The 17,899-nt window shown below is 39.6% G+C and overlaps 1 protein-coding gene across 5 annotated transcripts in view; it reads right to left on the bottom strand.

The window, feature by feature from the left end:
• Positions 1 to 9,998, bottom strand: part of Tdrd5 (tudor domain containing 5) — a 67,977-nt gene extending 57,979 nt beyond the window's left edge. For 3 of the 5 annotated variants that reach the window (XM_046430275.2, XM_046430276.2, XM_046430273.2), the window contains exons 1-4: positions 9,168 to 9,625; positions 8,726 to 8,963; positions 7,694 to 8,098; positions 6,189 to 6,382 (exon numbers count right to left, since the gene is read on the bottom strand). In XM_046430275.2, the coding sequence (XP_046286231.1) occupies positions 6,189 to 6,382; positions 7,694 to 8,098; positions 8,726 to 8,957 (831 nt within the window). In that variant the 5' untranslated portion in view covers positions 8,958 to 8,963; positions 9,168 to 9,625. Of the gene's footprint in view, positions 1 to 6,188; positions 6,383 to 7,693; positions 8,099 to 8,725; positions 8,964 to 9,167; positions 9,626 to 9,856 lie in introns of those variants that run through there. The other 2 variants (XM_046430274.2, XM_058574428.1) reach the window with 2 other exon arrangements.
• Between the last annotated feature and the right edge of the window lie 7,901 nt (positions 9,999 to 17,899).

Genomic DNA, 17,899 nt, shown 5'->3' on the forward strand with positions numbered 1-17,899 from the left:
CACGTTTTAAACTTTTCATTTCTTATTGCTTGGCTCTGACTGCTAAAAGGCAGTCTTCCTGCTGAATCCTACAGTTTAAAATTTCTGAGAAAGATATATGCACTATCATCCTTTAATTTTTTTTGGAATTTCTAGTCAGTACAATAAATATAGGAAATAGAACTTCAGATACTGAGAAGAACAAGGCAAACTCATCCACAAACGATATGATGGTCTACTTGAAAAACCCATGGGAAGACTACTTAAACGAGTTCAGCCAGGTGGTCAGTTTCAAGGTAGTATTTTTAAAAATTAACTTCCCTTCTCAGGATCCATGATTAGTTACAATCACATTGTCAAAAGCAAGAATAAGACCATAAAATATAAAACCTAAAAAAACACTTGCAAAAATGTGCCAACCTCTAATGAAGAAAACCATAGGTCTACAATGAAGAGCACGAGATTAAAGATAGCTGCAACATGTTGTTGAATGAATACATAATATGTGACACTTCTTGAAAAAAATTAAGTCCAAGATATCTAATAGAAATTTTGGCACTTACAAAAATGATTCTAAAGTTTTAGGAAAAGATATTAGAATGGGAAAAGTCTGAAAAGAGACTAATCAAGGAAGATTTCTTTTAATAAATGTTAAGGTGAGCTCAAAAGGAACCAAATTAAAAGTGTGAAGCTAGCACAGAACATATCCCAAAATTATAATGCATCTAGATTAAAATGTTAAATGTTAAATTTTCTTTTTAACCTTGCAACAAATGAAGCCTCTTTAAAACCTCAAGGTGGGAAAGCACTTTGTTAGGCTTGAGATCAAAGGCAGAAGTGAGAATCATCAAATTTATTAGTGATTGTTTTTAACTTGTGAACTTCTGGCAAAAAAAACAAAGGAAAATAACTTAGAAAATGAATTTCTAGCATATGACAGCAAAAGTTTCTTGAATTCTTTAGATAAAAATTAAAAGCAAATTAATAAGCAATGTTTCTTCTTCAACATCTCAAAAGGAAGAAAAACAGGAAAAGGATGAGAATACATAATTCATTAAAATAGAAATGGCCAACTTTTAATTCAAATTGTCAGTAGCCAACAATATACATGAAGTGATCCTAATTTAAGTTTCTTTTAAAAAAATAATTAATTTTTTTAGTTGTACATAAAAAAATAAAGGTATTTTGTCTTGTGGTGCTAAAGATCAAACCCAATGCCTCACACATGTAAGGCAAGCACTCTGCCACTGAGCCACAACCCCAGCCTCTATATTTAGCTTCTTGATTAGAGAAAATATTTTTGTGCCCAACTATCTTTTAAGAATTAACATTTTGGTGGCTGGGGTTATGGCTCAGTGGTAGAACACTCGCCTACCATGTGTGAGGCACTAGGTTTGATCCTCAGCACCACATAAATATAAATAAAGGTATTGAGTCCATCTACAGCTAATACTATAAAAATATTTGAATTTTTAATAACCATATAGAATCCTAAGAATTATATAACCAGAAGGCATCGAGAAATAGACATTAATTTTTTTGAAGGGTATATTAATACTTTTCTGGATGTCAGTTTGGCAAAAGCCATTTTTTAAAAATATTTATTTTTTAGTTGTACACAATACCTTTATTTTGTTTATTTTTATGAGGTGCTGAGGATAGAACCCAGGGCCTCGCACGTGCTAGACAAGCACTCTACCACTGAGCCACAATCCCAGCCCCTGCAAAACTAGTTTTAAAAATAAAAATTTTCTTTATTGAAATTGACCAAAAAGAGACCAACAGATGGTTTATGGTTATCTATTCTGAATGTCAAAAGATAAAGACATGATTTGACTAGGATATAGTCTAGTCAGTTTACGTATAAATACAGATAAACAGGTTGGTCTTAGGCCTATCTGGCATAAGAAATGCCAAGAGAAAAATGTTAAAAATGAGGAAATCACTATCAAAGAAATAAACATTACATTTGGTAGTACAACTATGAGTAATTTTTTAGGCTGCTTGTTTTTTAAAATTTTTTTTTAGTTGTAGATGGACATAATACCTTTATTAATTTACTCTTATGTGGTACTGAGGATCAAACCTAGTGCCTGGGGGTCCAGGTGAACTGAAGAGAGATATTGAAGTGTGGGGACAACAAGGATGCTAAACTTTGCTCAGTAGTAAAGATTAGCACAGAGAGGAATAGCTCTGAAAATCTGCAGACAGATTCCCCCCAGGTTTCTGATGAGTATTGATCTGTGCAAGTGGGGAACATTCTCTGAGGCTGAAGAAATACAACAAATAGCATTAAGTTCACATAGGGCTGGGAACAGTTACTGTTCCCACCCGACAACAGAGGGTCAAATGCTCAGAAAGAAAAGCCTCAGTGGTGGGACCAAATTATCCCTTAGACTGAAGGCTGTTCTGGGCCCACTGCTCACGCTGCCCTCTGTCCCATCCTGCCGCCCCCCCCCCCCAAAAAAAAAAAGTTACCATAGACAGGGTGGCTTTAACAGAAAATCATCCCCCTCGCAGTTCTGGAGGCTAGAAGTCGATGATCAAGGCACAATCCGATTCCTGGTAAGGTTCTCTGGCTCACAGATGGCCAGCTTCTCACTGTGTGTCCACATGAAGAGTGAGCAAAAGCTCTCTGGGTTGCTTTTTGTTTGTTTGTTTATTTGTTTTTGGTACTGGGGATTGAGTCTAGAGTAATTTACCCTAAGTAATTTACCACATCCCCAGAGACAGGATCTCACTAAGTTGCTAAGGGCTTTGCCAAGTTGGTAAAGCAATCCTCCTGCCTCAGCCTCTTGAGTCACTGGGATCATAGGCAAGCACCACTGCACCCAGTTTGCTCTCCTTTCTTAAAAGGTTACTAATTCCCCCATGAGGAAGCCACCTTTGTGATCTTATTTAACCCTAATTACTGCCAAAGGTCTCCTTTCCAAATACCATCATATTTAGGAAGTTAGGGATTCAACATATGAATTTTGGGGAACATGATTTGGTACAGAGCTGAGGCCCTAACAAAGTTAAAAGTAGGTCAGGCATGGTGACACATACCTGTAGTCTCAGAAGCTGGAAGGGTGAGGCAGGAGGATCCCTTGAGTCCAGGAGTTGGAGACTAGCTTGGCCAACATAGTAAGGATCCCTCACCCCCCCCAAAAAGTTTAAAAGACTCAAAAATCACCAAATTGAGTCAAAGGAACTTCTATGTAAAACAATTACAACTTCACAATGTCTGGCATCCAGTAAAAAACTTCAGATCAATTAATTTGAAGGCAACAATAGAAAATATCCAAAATGAAGCACACAATGAAAGAGAGACAAAAAAGAGGGAAAAAAATAAAGAAAAGAGACCCAGTGACCTGTAAGAAGATTACAAGCACTCTAAAATAGGTACAATAGTAATCCTGAGAAGATGGAAGGAAAGAAAAATAGTTAAGAACAAAATTTTCCAGATTTAATGAAAATTATAAATGCACATACAAGAAGCTAAATGATACATGCAGCTCAATGAATCCCAAACAAAACAAATAAAATAATACCAAGGGACACCAAAATCAAATTGTAGAAAACAAGAAAAAATCTTGAAAATAACATTCACAGAAGATAAATAAGACTACATAATTGTCAGAAACTATGCAGACAATAAAATAACATCTCTAAAGTACTGAAGGGCAAGTGGGGGAGGCTCCTATCAACCTAAAGTTTTACATCCAGCAATATTATGTTTAAAAAATAACAACAAAGGCTTCTTCAGATGAACAAAAGCTAAGAATATCCACTCCCAACACCACATTTGTCTTACAGAACATGTTGATTTTCCAGGCAGAAAGAAAATTATACTGGGGGCAAATCTGGACACAAAGGACTGAAAAGCATCAAAAATAAATGTGGGTAAATATTTTTTAGGTATAATATTTTTAGGTAGGCATGGTGGTGCATGCCTGTAGTCCCAGCTACATGGGAGACTGAAGCAAGTTTGAGGACAACAATACCCTGCCTCAAAATAAAACAAATTTTAAAAGGGCTGGGGATGTATCTTGGTGTTAGATTACCTCTGGGTTCAATCCCCAGCACTGCAAGAATAAAATAAAAATGTTTTGAGCCAAAACTAACGTATTAATTAAGAGGTTTATATCATGAGATATAAATGCCACAACAATATCTCAAAGAATGGAAGTAATGTGTATTTATTGTTCTAAGGCACTTAACATTATATATGAACTGGTATATTATTTAGGGTCAAATGTATAAATTAAAAATAATGGGGCTGGGGATGTGGCTCAAGTGGTAGCACACTCGCCTGGCATGCACGGGGCGCTGGGTTCGATCCTCAGCACCACATAAAAATAAAGATGTTGTGTCCACCGAAAACTAAAAAAAAATTTAAAACTCTCTCTCTCTCTCTTTAAAAAATAATAATGTATGCTGAAAATCCTAAGCCATTCACTAAAAACATAGAAGAGGTATAGCTAATAAATATCAAAGATAGAGTGGAACTATAAAAAATAATTAGGAACAAGGCAAGGATATCCCCTCTGTCACCACTGCTTCAACATCCTGTCACAAGTCCCAACAAGACAAGAAAATAGAAAGCATATAGACCAGGAAGGAATAAAATAGTCTTTGTTCACAAACAACAGGATCACCTACATAGACAATCTAAAAGAATAAAAATCCTGTCTGGGTCTAATAAACAATTACAGCTCAGTTGTAGGATACAAGGTTAATGAGAAGAAGTCAATCACAGTAACAAATAGGGCAATTCATGAGGAACACATAGCAATCCTAAATGTGCATGCAGCTAAGAGGGACTTGCAATCCCCAATGCAAAAGCTGGCCAAACTCAAAGGTAAAACAAATCCACAATTGTATTTAAATATCTTGATGCTCTTCCCTCAGTAACTCATGAAAAGATTTGACATACAGTTATGAAAAAATTCTCAGAAACCAGGAACAAGCAATAGGAGAGAATTTCTTCAACTCAATGGAGAATCTATTTTTTTTAAACTACAATTTACATCATAAATTTACAATTTACATCATAGTTAATGATGAAAGACTAAATACTTTTCCCCTTCAGGTAGGAACAAGGCACGAATTTCCACTATCATCAGTTCTATTCATATGCATAAGAGAGGCTGGCTTAAGGAGAAAAAGGAAGAAACAAACCCATCCTTCCTCCCAGATGACATGATAATCTGTGAAGAAAATCCCCACTCTTCAAAATATCTACTAAAATGATTTGAACAATCAAAATGAGTTTAACAAGTAACTTGATTTAAAAAAAAAAAATCACAGAATACAAGGTCAATATACTAAAAAGATACAATTGATTTTCTACATGTTAGCAATGATTAATTTGAAAATACCACTCATGCTTGCATAAAAAATACAAAAAATTGCTGGGCACTGTGGTATATGCCTATAATCCCAGCATCTTGGGAGGCTGAGGCAGGAGGATCACAAGTTCAAAGCCAGCCTCAGCAAAAGCAAGGCACTAAGCAATTCAATGAGACCCTGTCTCTAAATAAAAATACAAAATAGAGCTTGGGGGGATGTGGCTCAGTGGTCGAGTGTCCCTGAGTTCAATCCCACCAAAAATATTAAAGATAAGTTTAATAAAATATATGCAAGCCTTGTGCACTGCATACTATAAAATTTGCTGAGAGAATTTAAAGACCTAAATAAATTATGGGATACACCATACTTTTAAATCAGTTGTAAAGATGTCACTTTCCCCCAAATTTGTCTCTAGTGTAATTCTAACAGGAGTATTTTTGGTAAAAAATGACAAGCCGATTTATATCAAATTAAAAGTATACGGAAATACAGAGTAGTCAAAGCAATTCTGAAGAAGAATAAAGTTGTAGGACTCAAACATATTCTTTCAGGATATCATAAGCCTACAGTAATCGATACAGTACAGTACTGGCAAAAAGATATGTGGCTATGTGGACCAGAACAAAGTTCCAAAACACATACATATATACATATATATATATATGTGTATATATATATGGTCAGCTGCAGAAAACAGTAGAAACCAGAATTAGTAAAACTATTACTCTTTTCTCACTGCCACCTCTCACTTACTAAATTAATAGAACCATAGGAAACAGTGAAAATTAAAATAAGTGAATGACTTCAATATTTAAAAGGTCAGCTTTTTCATCACATTTTCCATGTATTCCTGTCTCCAAACTCAGATATCTCACCTGGTTTAATTTTTCAGTGTGATTCAGCCTTGAAGTCTCCACTGCATTGAACGTGGAAGTCTTGTCCATGTTCAGTATTTGCTTTGGTGGTTCCATGTTTGAAGTGTGTTGTGAAAAGCGTGGCTTTGCCACCATGCAGCCTGTAGAATATGACCCATGTTGTTTCATTCTAAATGGCTGGGTAAAAATTTTTCCTTTTGTGAATAACAGAAGAAAAAAAATTGTCACTAGCAATTTCTGGTGTGTATATATTTAAAAATTACTGTGAGTTAACTGCCCTCAGCTTAAAGCAAAAATAAGGAAAGCCTACATTTTTATAGTAAGCCAATAAAACTTACATACAATGTACATAATTAGTAATAGGAAAAAAAACCCGGAAATCATAAAGACATTACCTAAAAGGTTGGGACAAAAACCACTTAAGATCACCTGAATATAATAGAGAAGCAGGATTTGATAGAGAAAAACCTAAAAAGCTGTATCTTGTTAGACCAAAAAAATCTCCAATTAAGGAATGTGCTTAGAACTATGATTCAAACTGGGTAGCCATAGTATGGGAAGAGGAGAGGAAAAGCCATAGAAGAAAGAATAGCACTCTAGAGCATAAGCTTTTTCTTCAATATTTATGGGAAGGAGGAATACCACCAGGGAAGTATATTCTGCTATACAATATGAAAGATATATCACTGGAAATCACCATAGCCTAGCTCTTTCTTGACCCCAAGATCAACTTCAAATAAACCAATTACTTCCAAGATATCCTGAAAGGAAAAATGGACCATAGATGGAGAACGTGACAATCCAATCACAGGAAAGGCTATCCATCCCCACTATGCAGTAAATTGGTAAACTGCTTTATCCAGTGTAACCTCGTCTCCTATGTTTATACACCTCAATCTAATTTCCCTAAGTCTGAACGCCTCAAGAACACTAAGGTTGAGGGCTAGACCTGAAACACTCAGTAGCCTTCAGAACTTTCCCTGACCACAGCACATCCTCATATATTCAAACTATATTATCCACCACCATTTAAATGCTGCTTCATAAACTCATGACATTCTCAGTTTCACCCACACTAATTTAAATGCAAACTTTAGGAGGGGGACACTGGGACAGGCATAGAATTCTCCAAAACAAGTTGCCCCTCCACTCAGTGGATACATTCCATACTGTCCAGGTTTAGGGAGATATTATATGAATAATCATGTTAGTCTTGAGCCTTCAGCTAAAACTTATTACAAGCTTACTAAATGCCAGGCTCTTTACAGACATGTAAGGTCTTCAGCACAACTCCAAGTGGCAAGTATTATTATTTCTATTTTAAGGATGAGGAAACTAGAGTTTAGACAGAGTAAGTAACTTGCCCGGCACTCAGTTTGCAAGTGGCAGGGCGGGATTTCAACTTTGATACACTCATGGAGCTTAGCAATTACCCATCTGTGTATGGAAGGATTGCTCCAACATTTGCTCATCCACAATACAATTATGTATGCTAACATGCTTACCTGCCGGCCATCCTCTCTGCTTTTCCACAGATATGCTTTTCTTTAGCTTCAACAAAGAACCCGCTCTAGTCTGCTCTACAGAAATGACATCTGAAGCTGCATTCAGCACTTCGAACATCGAGAGGAATCCATATTGCACATACTGAAACGATCGTCCAAATCGCTTGGCAAATGCCTTTTCAAAATCAGAAAGGAGAACAGGAGACAACGCCAAGAGGTCTTTCAGCTCACTCTTCACAACAGCTGGAAGAATAGGGGTCACCCTTCCTCGGTAAGGCACTCGACCAGAGCTTGTCCCAGAGCAAACAGTAGCCCTTCCCTTTGGCATGGAGCTTCGAACCTTATGGCTGCTCCTCTGCTTTGCAACTAAACTTGCAATTCCTTTGGTAGATTCATCTGGAATGGCTAGGGAAATGTGGGAAAAAGAAATCATGGTGTAGATTAAAAAAAAAAAAACCTAAAGTATGCCCTTTATCCTTTTTTTTGGCTTATGTAAACAACTCTGAGGGCTCCAAGCAGCTGTTTATCCAGGTAGCACAATAAACAGGAAAGAAGCCTGTGGTTCTTCCATTTCTTGCATTCTGGGGAACAGCTTGTTAGTTCCTCTATTGGAGGACGAAATGAAAACCCAATCTATCATCATTACTGCTGATTGACCCCTGGAAGATTTGAAAATCTTGGAATGAAGAGCAAAGTTCCTTATAATGATGCTTTGTGTACCTCATGGAAGTTAAAATAAGTTTTTGTAATTAGAAGTTCCCATGTTATGTTTCTCCTAACTTCAGGTGCAACAACTTTAACTCATGCAAAACTGTGGTTTTTGTGAAAGCACCATTTTCCTAGGGACAGTTTCTTAATTCTGATCAAGTTCTGACTTTGTCTCAAAGGCACCTGTGATTCCTCCCCGCTATTCCACCCGAAATTCAGATTCAATGCCTGGGACGCTGGATAACTGCAGATGTAGAGCAATTGTATACTAAGTGGTTATTTTTAATTACAAAGTTTACAAATTTCCAAAAATCTTAAACCTACCTTTCAGTATTACTGTACCATCCCCGCAGGGACAGACACTAACCACATCAGGCATGTCCAGCACTAGCTCCATAGTGGACCGATACCCAAGGATTCGGAGCGGTAAGTGGTTGCCAACCATCAAAAGGTACTCTTTTTCCAACTGCTGTGGAGTCAAACCATCTTTGGTGGAAATAAGAAGTGACCTTATTTCTTTCCTGAGACATTCTTGTATACGTTCTTGTTCCGACATTGTACCCTACAGAATTTAAGACAGAAAACTGCTTATGAGGAAAAACAGGCAAACCCATGAAAATTTTATCATCATCATCATCATCATCATCGACTAGTAGTGGGATACAAACTACCGAGATGCGAGTTGAGGGTGTTCTGGGCTCGTGCATCGCAAACTCTCTACACCCAATTCAAACCCTGAAAACTCAAGCTGTGTTGAAGAACCTACGTGGGAATCAAGGCGCCACCGCCAGGGGCCAGTGCGAGAAGTCGCAGCCCGGCTCCGTCGTGGTTTGCCGAAGCGCTAACTCGGGCTCCGGGGGGTGTCGTCCTCCGCTGCACACCTCGTACCAGACGGACTCTGGACTGTTGGAACCGGGGCCGGGGACTGGGCACGCGCAGTTCGGTCCTCGACGCGCCAAAGACCACACCTGGAGACGTGCGCACGACACACTCCGTCCCTCCGGAGCCAACTGCGGGAAAGCTCCCGCTTCCTCTTACCTCAAGCCAGCGACCTATCTCCGCCCGCCTCCTCCCTCTCCGCCCGGGCGGCGGCGGCGGGTCCCTTCCCTGCCCCAACGTCCCTCACTGCCGCTAGCGGGACTACGGAGTCGACTTTCCACCTGCCCGACGGCTTTCCGCGACGCGGAGCGGCAGATGGTGCCCCACTGTGGCCGGCGCTGCCGTTGCGGCTGCGGGAGTCGAAGGCGCTCGCCGGCGGGCCGCGGGGGAACCGCGCCTGCGCGACGCGGAGGGGGCGGCCGGGCGCGCCCCGTTCCAGCCCGAGGGCGCGCGGCGAGTGGGACGGTTGGGCGGGACGGCCACTCGGGGCCGGGCCTGGGGCCCATCCCGGGTGCGGGGCTGCTGAGCCCGACTCCGAGGCAGCCTGGGTGGCCTTGAGGGATCGCCCGCGCCTACCTCCTCCGCCGCGGTTCGAAGACACGAAGCGGGGCTGCGGCGCGTGGGCCTCCCTAAGCACGTCCCGTGCGGGGCGGAGCAGCCCCGAGGCCAGGCGGGGAGAGGCCGCGTGGTTCTTAACCCGGGGGTCCGCCTCAGGCGCACCTGTAGAGTTATTAGTGGAAAGAGGGATGCCCAGGGCTGAGCTGCAGAGATTCCTCTGCAGTAGGCCCAGGTTTAATTGGGGTGGGGGTGGGGGTGTCACAGACAGTTCTTGTTCTTGGCTAAGAATTTCTGCGGAGCTCGAAGAAGCGACTTTAGATCCTTGGAGAGAGGAATGAGTGAACACTCCAGGTGCCACTGGAGATTAGAATGGAGAGACTGAAGAAAAGAATATATTTGGACGGTTTGTTGTATCTGCAAAATAAGCCAAGAGTTATAAGATCCATGAAGACTAGAACACAGTTTATAGAGAGGCATCAAGACTTTTCCTTAAAATGTACAAAGAAACAAGTTAAACCCATGAGACCTGAACACACACGTTCTGCCTAACCCCAAGACATACACAGTTTTTAAAGCCCACGATGCCTAAATATTCAGTCAACGAACCAGGAATATTGAGGATCCCTGAAAGACAGGAAATAAACAAGATTTATAACTGGTTTATAGCAGAATTACAGGATAATTAGCAAATTAAGAAAAAGGGAAAAATTATAAGATTTTGAAGATGGGCCCAGACTTTGCAACATTTGAATGACCTAAGTTACACAAACAAGAACAGAATGGGGATGCAATTATGTATAATTACAATGCACCAATTTAAAAATGTGGGGGAAAGAATGGTAGTGAGCATTGTGGAGTTAAAAAGGAGATGTCCCAGGTTTGAACAGAAACACATCTTCAGATTTTAAGGGCCAACTCAGTCCTTACAATACCTACTTTTCAAAGATCCCATTTTAGACTAAGCCTAGGAGAAAGACAATCAACAGATTTTTTTTTTTAACATAGAAATAGGTTACCTAGAAAGCAATGGAAAATAAATTGCCATTGGATTTCTCAAGGGAGCAGTACCTTCAAAGCTAAACCTGGAACCCTTAACCCAGTCAAATCAGCATTAAAGTGGGGGGAAAAGTAGAACCATTTTCAGTCATCCAAGTTTCAGAAAATTTATCTCACTGAATGACTTGAGAATGACTATTGATAAATGAACAATGAATTGAAAAAAAAGATATCCCAGATTTTTATCCCCAATTACCTGAGATAAAAGGTAAGAGATATAGATATATTTTTTATGTATTATATAAGTTTCTTCCCAATAATTGAGAAAGTGTAATTGTGATCCCCATGTTAAATATACATACATGAACAGGGATATAAGAACAGACAAGAGACAATAAAAACATTAGACAATAAAAACATCAGACAATAGAAACAAAAATTTTGAATCAAAAAGTTATTATTATGTTGACAAAAAATAACTGCCTTAAGGAAATTTTTAAAAATGGCTTATTCTAAGCCAAATATGAGAGATCATCACAAGGGAACACAAATTCAAGTTACCAGAACAACATGTTTTCTCTGTAGAATAAGTTAAATGAGCTTTTGTACTCACAAGAGAAAGTAGTTGGGGTCATCAACTTTAAAGAGGTAGGGAAACCTATAGGATTCAGATGTTTAACAAGGCTAGCAAATCTTTTACAGAATTCAGATGTATCACATTCTTAGCTTTAGGATCAGTGGAGGCTTGAACTCCACCAAACTTAATATACTTATACTCCAAGCATTTTACCTAGAAATTAAAAGAAACTAAAGATAGCCCAACATAAGGACAGCTCTTGATCCATCTTTCTATAATTACATATTTTATTTTTTAAAGAGAGAGTGAGAGAATTTTTTTTAATATTTTTTAGTTTTCGGCGGACACATCTTTGTTTGTGTGTGGTGCTGAGGATCGAACCTGGGCCGCACGCATGCCAGGCAAGCGTGCTACTGCTTGAGCCACATCCCCAGCCCTATAATTACATACTTTAACCAACACTGAACAGTCTGCAGTCTCTTGAATATAGAGATGTGGCTTCTTTGGAGAACTTTAGTTCACAGGTCATAATATTTTTAAAAGAGATTTTTAAAAAGATATGATGGAACTAAATCCCAGATCAACAATTGCAAACTAAGTACCAGGAGCTGTTTGAAGTTGCTTCATTAAGAAGAAGCATGCCCCATTTGAAAAGTGGCTAGAATTGGAACCACAGCTTGACTGAGTTTACAGTGAAGTAAGTGGGTGGCAATGAGGTAGGAACCATCATAGTAACATCTTTCCTCTGGTGGTGGCACTTGCTTATACAGTTCTCTAGGGATGTGGCATTGCTTTTGATGTATGGTTCTGGCACCCCAGTTGATACTTCCTTTCAGAACAGCCCTTACTCTGCAAGTGTGCCAATGTAGGAATTCAGCCAGTTGCTACATTTATTTATTCCAGCTATTGGCTTGGCAGCCAGGGTCCAGTACCACAGGATGAATTTATACCCTCACTACCCAATCCCTATAAACTAGCCCCTACAAGCTCAAAATCTTGATGGCAAAATGTGACATTTTAGGTCCCATAAATTAGCATTCCTTAGAATTAGCAAGTGGTGGTCACTAAAAAGTTTGGGTATTTTCTTTTCTCTTGAATAGCTATCCATAAGGGACTGCAAGGCCTTTGAGGAAAGTTTGCTGTCTTAGGTACAGCATTTTGCCCACACCCTTTTTCAAGACTATCTGGGCTGTGTCCAAAAAAGCTATGGGTTTGGTGTCTGATTTAGTACCAGTAATGAAGTGAAAGGCGCTCTCTCCAGCTTATGGGAGGCCTCTGTTCCCTAGATCTAGAATTGTTTTGTTGGCTTTTTTGTTTTTTCTGTCATACAAATCAAAATGACTTCTTGGGTTGTTTATTCCTTGGGTGTTTACAATTAACTAACTACAAACAACCAGAGGGCTCTGTGGATCAGACCAATGTGTCCCCCTGCCTTCCGTCTATTACAACAACCAGAGGCCACTTTTCCTCCAGTAATTAGCTGCCTGCACCTGGTCTCCTCCCAGCCCTGCTTGCAACTAGGAGTATATTTCACTTGCAGCTGCTCCCACCAGCATTCTTGCCTAAGAAAAGTCAGGACCTTTTTGTGTTTCTGTGTCCATTAAGGCTTCTGGAGTTTTGATAAGCTCCTTTATGACAAGGATGAGAGGATCTTTTGAAGAACATGGTGAAGGAGTGGTCAGAGACGCACATGACAAGTCAGTCCAGCATTCCTGCCTCCCAAGTTTTTCAACATTGTGTCCAATATGGGGCCATTTGATGTCCTTATTCAAGTCCCTTTTCACAGCAGTTACTCCATGCCTTTGCCACCACTCTTGTCCCACTGCTGTCCCACCACTAGAAAATGGCTGTGCTCCCACAGAGGCTCTCATAATGACTCCCCCCCAACTCCAGTCCAGGCCTATAAATTAGTCCCTTCCCATCCTTCCTTTTGGTCTCAGTAGGTGAGGGAGTCATCCATCCTATTTTTGATCCCATCCCCCAACACCTCTAGACCACAAACCTTGTCCTTTGGTCATTATTACACAATCGTGGATGTTCAACATCCCTTTACAGTCCTGCAACATAAAATTATGCTCTGATCCTTTTTATCTTATACACAGACATGCAGAGAGGGAGAGGGAAGGAGGAGAGGGAGGGAGGGAGAGGGAGAGAGGGAGAGAGGGAGAGAGGGGGAGAGGGAGAGGGAGAGAGAGAGAGAGAGAGAGAGAGAGAGAGAGAGAGAGAAACACTTCCTTGACCTATATCCCCTCTTTCTCTTCTCCCTGGCCAAATCCTTGAAAAGCAGTCCAAACTCAGTTTTTTCCACTTTTCCCTCCATTACCACTTAATACAAAGCAATGAATCTGCTACTTAGGGCATCTTTCTGAAGTTTTACCAAAATCAACGACAAATCTTCTCACTGGCCAATCACATGGACTTTTCAATCTTTGATTTCTGCTGTTCACTCTTGCGAACATCTCTCCTCTGGTGGTTTCTATGATGATGCCATATGGACTTTGCTCCCAGCTTTCTATCCTGTTTCCTACTTCTGCTGCTCCATTAAATGCACATGTACATTGAATTGAGGGTCTGTCCTTAGCTCTTCTTTTTACTCCTCCCCCTCTTCCTGGGTGACCTTTTCACCGTTTTTAGCTTTGGCTGGTGCCTTCCAAAAGACATGTTCATTCAAGAAACAAATGCCTTTTAGTTCCTACTGTGTGCCAGATGTGATCCTAGTGAGGTAGAACAGAGGAAAGGCTAGGTACAAAGGAGACCATCAGGAAAGGGAAAAAAGAAAACTGTACCTTTAAATCTGAGGAGCTCCATAACCACTGTGACCTTTACAACAAAAACAAGTTTGATTTTCTCCAGACACAAAGCCCTTGAATTCTATAGAATCCTGAATCCAGGTTAGTAATGCCTACGTACATTGCTAGCTTATACAATGTATTTTCTTTATACTAACTAAAGCAAAAGGAAAATATTGTTAGAGACTTATGAGTATATACAAATGCTGTCTATTGACTGGATGATGTTAACCTTCTTTAAGTTCATCCATTGTAAATTTGTGACTACAAAAATGGTTTTAAAAATTTTACATTGTGTGAACACATCTCTCATTGATGGTGACAAAAGATTTTAACAGCTAAGCATTAAAAAAATTTGATTAGGAATTTCATGTAGCCATTCAAACATAAAATTCATATTTGAAGAAACAAAGTCAAGACTATTTTAAATTTTGAAAGTATTTGTATAAACATTTAATCTAACAATATTAAATGCCTAATACTTTCTTAATCCTCACCCATATAATTAAGGGCTGGGGTGTAGCACAGTGGTAGAACACTTGCCTAACATGTGTGAGGCCCTGGGTTTGATTCCTAGCACTGTAAATAAATAAATTTTATATATATATATATATTTTTTCTCATCAATTTCCATATAGATACTCTTAAGTACCCTCAAGTTTCCTCCAATATACCATTTAAATAGTATTATTTTACATGTTTGCCATGGTGAGAAAAGACTCTAGGATTGGAAAAGATTGGAAGAATATTTTTTTCTCTCTCTTCCATAATACTGAAATGGATGAGACAACATAGAATCCTCAGGGTCACACAAGCCACCAAGAATAGGAAATATATCTTTAGTGATGGGAACAGACATTTTGCTTTAGTTGTAGTTGGACACAATATCTTTATTTTATTTATTTTTATATGGTGCTTAGGTTCAAACCCAGCACCTTCCACATGCTGAGCCACAACCCCAGCCACAGGAACAGACATTTTAAATTGAGATATATCAGAGCCACAGCTGGCCAGGGACACTTTTGCATGTGTTGTTCCCAGCTGAAGATGCTACAGCCTCAGCTGGCAGTTGGTGAAAGGTTTAGGATCTGGGCTACAGAAACACCATCTATCTGAGCTTCAGAGACCTAAAAATCTAGTGCTCTGCTGAATGTTTCCAGATAGATATCCTGTCGACACTGCTAGCTACTCAGTACAATTAAAACTGAATTTATGTGCCCACCTACCTTTAAACAAAATTCCTTACCTCTCTTGTATTCCCTCTGTTGGGTGTTAGCCCTGTTCACCGGTTACTTTGACTACGGTCCCACAAGTCAGCACCTTTTCCTCTAAACCCATCCTCCCTCTCATCCAGATTACCACAAGAATGTTCTTTTTGGTCTCTCTGGCTCCACCTGCATTTCCATTCAACTTCACCTTGTCCACAACATTACTCATTAATTACAAATCCAACCATATTGTTCCTTCCTTAAAATGCTTCAATGGCTTCTTTTGCCTATAAGATAAAATCAAAATTTCTTACATGGTGTAAAAGACTTTTCATTTCTTGGACTGCCTACCACTGTTCTCTTTCACCAATCTGTCAAGCCACTGATTCACTAACCCATTTGCCTGGTACTGTCTTTTGTTCTGATCCCTCTGACTGGAAGGCCCAGCCTCTCAAAGTTAACTTCAGGGTCACCCCCACATCTCTTAATATGACCCAAACTGGACCTCCTCTGAATCCATTCAGGCAGAACTACTTATTTCTTCCTTTGTGGATTCACAGTACAGTATAGATCAGAAGTTCTCAACCAGGAGCCATTTTGATCCCACCAGACACATGGCAATGGCTGGAAACAATTTTGGTGGTCATACATTAGTAGCTGTGAGGTGCTACAGGCATCTAATGGTAGGCTAAGGATGCTGCTAAAGATGCTACACTGCACAGGGTGGTCCCCACAACAGTGAATCATCTGGCCCAAAATGTTTATAAGAGAAACCTTGATACATCCTCTCTATCACTAAGTGGACAACACATTCTTGCACCTATCTGTTTACATATGTCTCTCCCTGTGAGTTCTTGGAGGGCAGGCAGAATGTCTTTCATCTACACCTCAGCAATGAGCATTGCTAACCATGAAGGAAATGTTTGCTAAGTAACTATAGGGTGAATTAATGAGAAAAGTCAAGTAAGTTTTATCTCACCACTTTATCCAATACCTGCCTCTCCAGGAAAAGGGAGCAGGAATTTAGGATGCTGCAGGTAGGTTAGTTAGGGGGAAATGGATCTGCCAAAGAAGCAGCAGTTATGTCTAAGGATGAAGCCTCAGTCTTTCTCAAGCCCTCTATCCCCTCATGAGCTGCATTCCATAACCCCATGATTCTGTTTATTCTGTCCCTTAGAGAGAGGTCCTGCTAAAAATTGGTGCTACCACTATGAAAAGCAATAAGGAGATTCTTTAGAAAATTTGGAATGGAATCACTATTTGACCTAGTTATCCCATTTCTTGGCATATACCCAAAGGACTTAAAAATCAGCATATTACTATAGTGAAATGGCTACATCAATGTTCATGGCAGCTCAATTCACAATAGCTAAGCTATAGAACCAACCTAGATGCCCTTCAACAGATGAATGGATAAAGAAACTGTGGTAAATATACACAATGAAATATTACTCAGCCTTAAGAATGAAATTATGGCATTTGCTCATTAATGAATGGAACTGGAGTATGCTAAGTGAAATAAGCCAATCCCAAAGAACCAAAGGCTGAATGTTTTCTCTGATATGTAGATGCTAATTCACAATAAGGGCGGGGGGGGGGGGATAATAGATGTATTTTAGACTAGACAGAGGGGAGGAAGAGAGGGGAGGGTGCATGGGGGTGAGAATGATAGTAGAATGAATTGGACATTATTACCTTATATGTATATATGATTACATGACCTGTGTAACTCTACATTATGTAATACCAGATGAATGAGAAGTTATACTCAATTTATGTATGATGTGTCAAAATGCATTCTACTGAGAGATGTCCTAAACCCAGACCATTTCTGGGCTAGCACCTTGCATCAGGCCCTCAGCAACATCACTGTCCTAGACCATCACTCTGCTCTCCTAGTTGGTCTCTCTTCTGTCTATAGATTGAGAAAGTCAAATTTAACAAATCCTTATGGGTTTCAGCTCTAAAATAATAAGAAGTGCAATTTTATCTAGTGCCAACAAATTCTAGTATTTTTATTAAATTATCCAAATAAATCAATATTCATCCTTGCTTATCATTATGGATATAATATTTCAAAGTGAAATGGGATAAGTATAATGATTTAGAAAATCTTGCAATCTTTCTTGACCTTTCATCTTGGAAACAAACTCCTAAGTCAACAATGTTAATTAGTCCTCCCCTTCTTTTAGTAACTGCATTCCCACAGATGTCAATCTCTTAACACATCTAAACAAGGAGTAAATTATTAAGGGTTGAAAAATGTGCACATAGAATACTTTCAGCAAAGGGATAAGCAACACTTCCAATTAAAAAGGAAGCTAAAAGAAAACAGCAGTGTGACCATAAGGACAGAGGAGGCCAGTCTGCTGGGCACATGGGCTGATTCAGCACTCCCTCCCAACTCCTCCACCTTCCAGAGATGCTATGTTGGCCTTTTTACCATGGAATGTGATGCCTTTTCTCAGATATTTGTCAAGTTTATTTATAA

This window comes from Marmota monax, unplaced genomic scaffold (genome assembly GCF_021218885.2).
Source record: "Marmota monax isolate L192 unplaced genomic scaffold, Marmota_monax_Labrador192_F-V1.1 WCK01_AAM20220418_F8-fsc00055, whole genome shotgun sequence".
In the NCBI taxonomy this organism is placed as follows: Eukaryota; Metazoa; Chordata; class Mammalia; order Rodentia; family Sciuridae; genus Marmota; species Marmota monax.